The sequence below is a fragment of the Sturnira hondurensis genome, unplaced genomic scaffold (assembly GCF_014824575.4).
Source record: "Sturnira hondurensis isolate 20B ecotype Veracruz unplaced genomic scaffold, ASM1482457v3 Scaffold0008135, whole genome shotgun sequence".
Classification (NCBI taxonomy): Eukaryota; Metazoa; Chordata; class Mammalia; order Chiroptera; family Phyllostomidae; genus Sturnira; species Sturnira hondurensis.
This window is the reverse complement of record NW_028080766.1, coordinates 313,209-316,203: the sequence shown is the minus strand read 5'-3', so window position 1 is coordinate 316,203 and position 2,995 is coordinate 313,209. Positions and strand designations below refer to the sequence as shown.

At 48.7% G+C, this 2,995-nt stretch overlaps 1 protein-coding gene across 1 annotated transcript; it reads right to left on the bottom strand.

Moving 5' to 3' along the window:
* Positions 1–547: 547 nt before the first annotated feature.
* On the bottom strand, positions 548–1,739 carry CLDN34 (claudin 34). The gene has a single exon (XM_037053878.1). It carries the CDS (start codon positions 1,527–1,529, stop codon positions 879–881), a length of 651 nt encoding a protein of 216 aa, XP_036909773.1. The 5' UTR covers positions 1,530–1,739; the 3' UTR covers positions 548–878.
* Positions 1,740–2,995: the final 1,256 nt, after the last annotated feature.

The window sequence follows — 2,995 nt, the reverse complement described above, 5'->3', positions numbered from 1 at the left end:
TGATCCTGAGAACCTAGAGGTCACAGGTTCAATTCCAAGTCAGGGTACATGCAGCCTGGGTTGCAGGTTCGGTCCCCAGTCAGGGCTCCTACAGAATGCAACCAATCCATGTTTCCCCCTCACATCAACGTTTCTCTCTCCCCCTTTCCCTCTCTCTAAAATCTAAAATAAAATATTGAAAACATGAAGTCCTTTGGAAATAGGAAAATATAGGGTCTGGCACAAATAATGCCCCTTTGTATCATAAAATCTTTTATTGCAAAATTACTCGCCTATAATTCTGAAACATGACAATAGTACACCAAGCATACCACATGAAATTTGGGTGAAATGTTGAAATGAAAACTATAAATTATTGCACCCATATTATTACCCTAACAACCACACTCAAGCAGGCCTTACTTCTGCAGGACCCTGTAGATTAAGAGGGGAAGGAAGGAGAGATAAAGGTGATATAGCAGAATCTTGGTAATTGTTGAGTCTGGTAATGGGTGGCGGGGGTGGGGGGGGATTCCTTATACTCCTGTACTTTTGCACACTTGGAAAATTTTCTATGATAGATGTGACTAGCATGCCACAGGACATAAGGTTGGGTTGTTTTTAGCCAAAGTGTAAGAGATGTGAGATTCTCAGAGGCTCTTACTACTTCCTCAACAGCAACGAAAATTCAGATTCAGTAAGACAGGTGGGCAATTGGTCTCTGGAGGCTTATTTAAAATTTTTTAATGAAAGGGCCTTAAGCAATCCATGAGCCCCATCAGCACACAGAATGAAGGGCTGCCTGGCTGCAGTCTCCAGCCCTGGGAAATGTTTCGTAGAGCATCCTGATCCCACTCCCCGGTCATCTCGCACTTGCAGAGGCGACGCGAGCAGGAACTTCACATCTCTGACACGACAGGATGCACTTGGTTCTGGGGGGCCCCTTTGTAGAAGAAGGAAAGCATCCCGCTCAGCAGCATCATGAGGGCGGCCAGAACCGCCACGCCACAGGTGCTCCCCACGTTCTGTGCCTCCGGCTTGAAGGGCAGGGCGAAGGAGGGCGGGAAGGCAATGCCCGCCGCCTTGATCACGGAGCAGTAGTTGTAGGCCACGGCCACGGAGATACAGGTGCCAGCAGTGATCTTCAGAATGCCCGCGGTGAAGAAGAGGTTCTGGGCGGCGGCGTCCGCCTCCAGGCTGCCCACAAAGACGCGCCGCAGCCCCAGCACCAGCAGTCCTTTGCCCAGGAGCCCCAGGATGCTGGCGGCCAGCAGTAGGTTTTGAGCAGCACGGATGTCCAGGGGCAGGTAGGCATCGGTGTAGCGGTACAGGTGGCAGGTGTTGCCTCCGTTGGGGTAGCTGCTATGGCGGTAAATGCAGACCTTCCACATTCCAACGCAGGCCAGGCTCGCGGGGGAAAGCGGCGTGCGCTCCATGTACCACATCCGCCACTCGGCGAGGCCCATGGACAACATGCAGAAGATGTAGCCCAGGGTGCCGACCACGAACCCCGCCACTTGGCGGCGTGCAGTGCGCACAGCCGAGCTCATGGTGGCCACGTCTCCAGGGGAACTGTGAAGCAATATGAGGTATCATGAGCGTGGGATCCACAGGCTTGGGACAGCCCCCCCCCCCCACAAGAGCCATCTTGTGTTTGGCTCTTTTCACTTGGCCGAGCATTCTCAAGGTTCACCCACATTGCAGAGTAGCGTTCAGATATGTGGACGCACCCTAGGTTGTTTATGCATTCACCAGTTTTGGCGCATATCAATAACGCTGCGATGAATGTTTACATTTGTAACCTTGTACGAGCATAAATGTTCTCAGTTGTTGCGAGTAGTCACCTAGGAGTGAGGCGCGTGGGTCCTAGTGTGTGTGTGTTTAACTTTGAACAAAGTGCTAAGCTGTGTTCCCCAAGAAGCTGCCGTTTTGGGATGATTGTGGGAACTGCCGGCTGGGAGCTTTCTACATTTGCCCCAGCTATATACGAGGGTTCCATTTTCTCCATACCTCCTCCAGTATTTGACCATTTTAGTCCTTTCAATCACAGCCATTCTTTTTGGCTATTGAAACATGATGTGACCAGCCCCAGCTGGCGTGGCTCGGTAGACTGAGCACTGGCCTAAGGAACCGAAAGGTTACTCGTTCAATTCCCAGTCAGGGCACATGGCTAGGTTGCAGGCTGGGCAGTTGGGGGCACATAAGAGGCAACTGATTGCTGTATCTTTCACACAATGATGTTTCCCTCACTCTCTCCCTCCCCCTCTCTCTAAAAATAAATAAATAAAAGTTTAAAAAATCATAATATGGCCAAAAGGAAGATGTTCACAATATACCAAGTACAAGCAGTATGTTGCAAACTCATGTATGTTGCACAATAGGATTGTAGATACGAAGAGAATGGAAGTCTTTGTGCTGAGTAACAAAGACATTTTAACTGGGCTACAGGGATTATGTGTTTTTTAAGCTATTTGCATTGTGAGCAACTGCACACATAAAGAAAAGCACACAAAATCTAAGTGTACAACAAAAATGCACATGGCCACCACTGAGCTTAAGAGATACGACATCACCTCCTCCCTGCTTGTCATTAGTTCTTCCCCTCGGCATGTGTCCCCAAACACCTTGGTTCAGTTCTGCCCGATTTTCAAGACAGGAATCATGCCATAGGCACTCGGTATGACTAGCTTCCTGCAACCAACACAGTGTTCATGACAGCAGATTATCATTTTTTTAAAGTAATGTGTGGCTGTGTGATATTTTCAGATGTTTGTTAAGACCATAATTTTTTTTGGAATTAAAAAGAAAGATGACTGCCGGCCAAGATGGAGGCGTAGGTAGAAACACTGTACCCCCTCCCATAACTAAATTTAAAGACAGCTAAGTTTTAGAAACAAAAACACAGCCAAAACAGTGAAAATTGAACTGTACAGAAGTCTGACCACAGCAAACCACTCAGCCAGACCAGTAAGAGGGGCGGAGTTGGCAGCGGAGTGGGGTTGGGCTGGAAAGACGA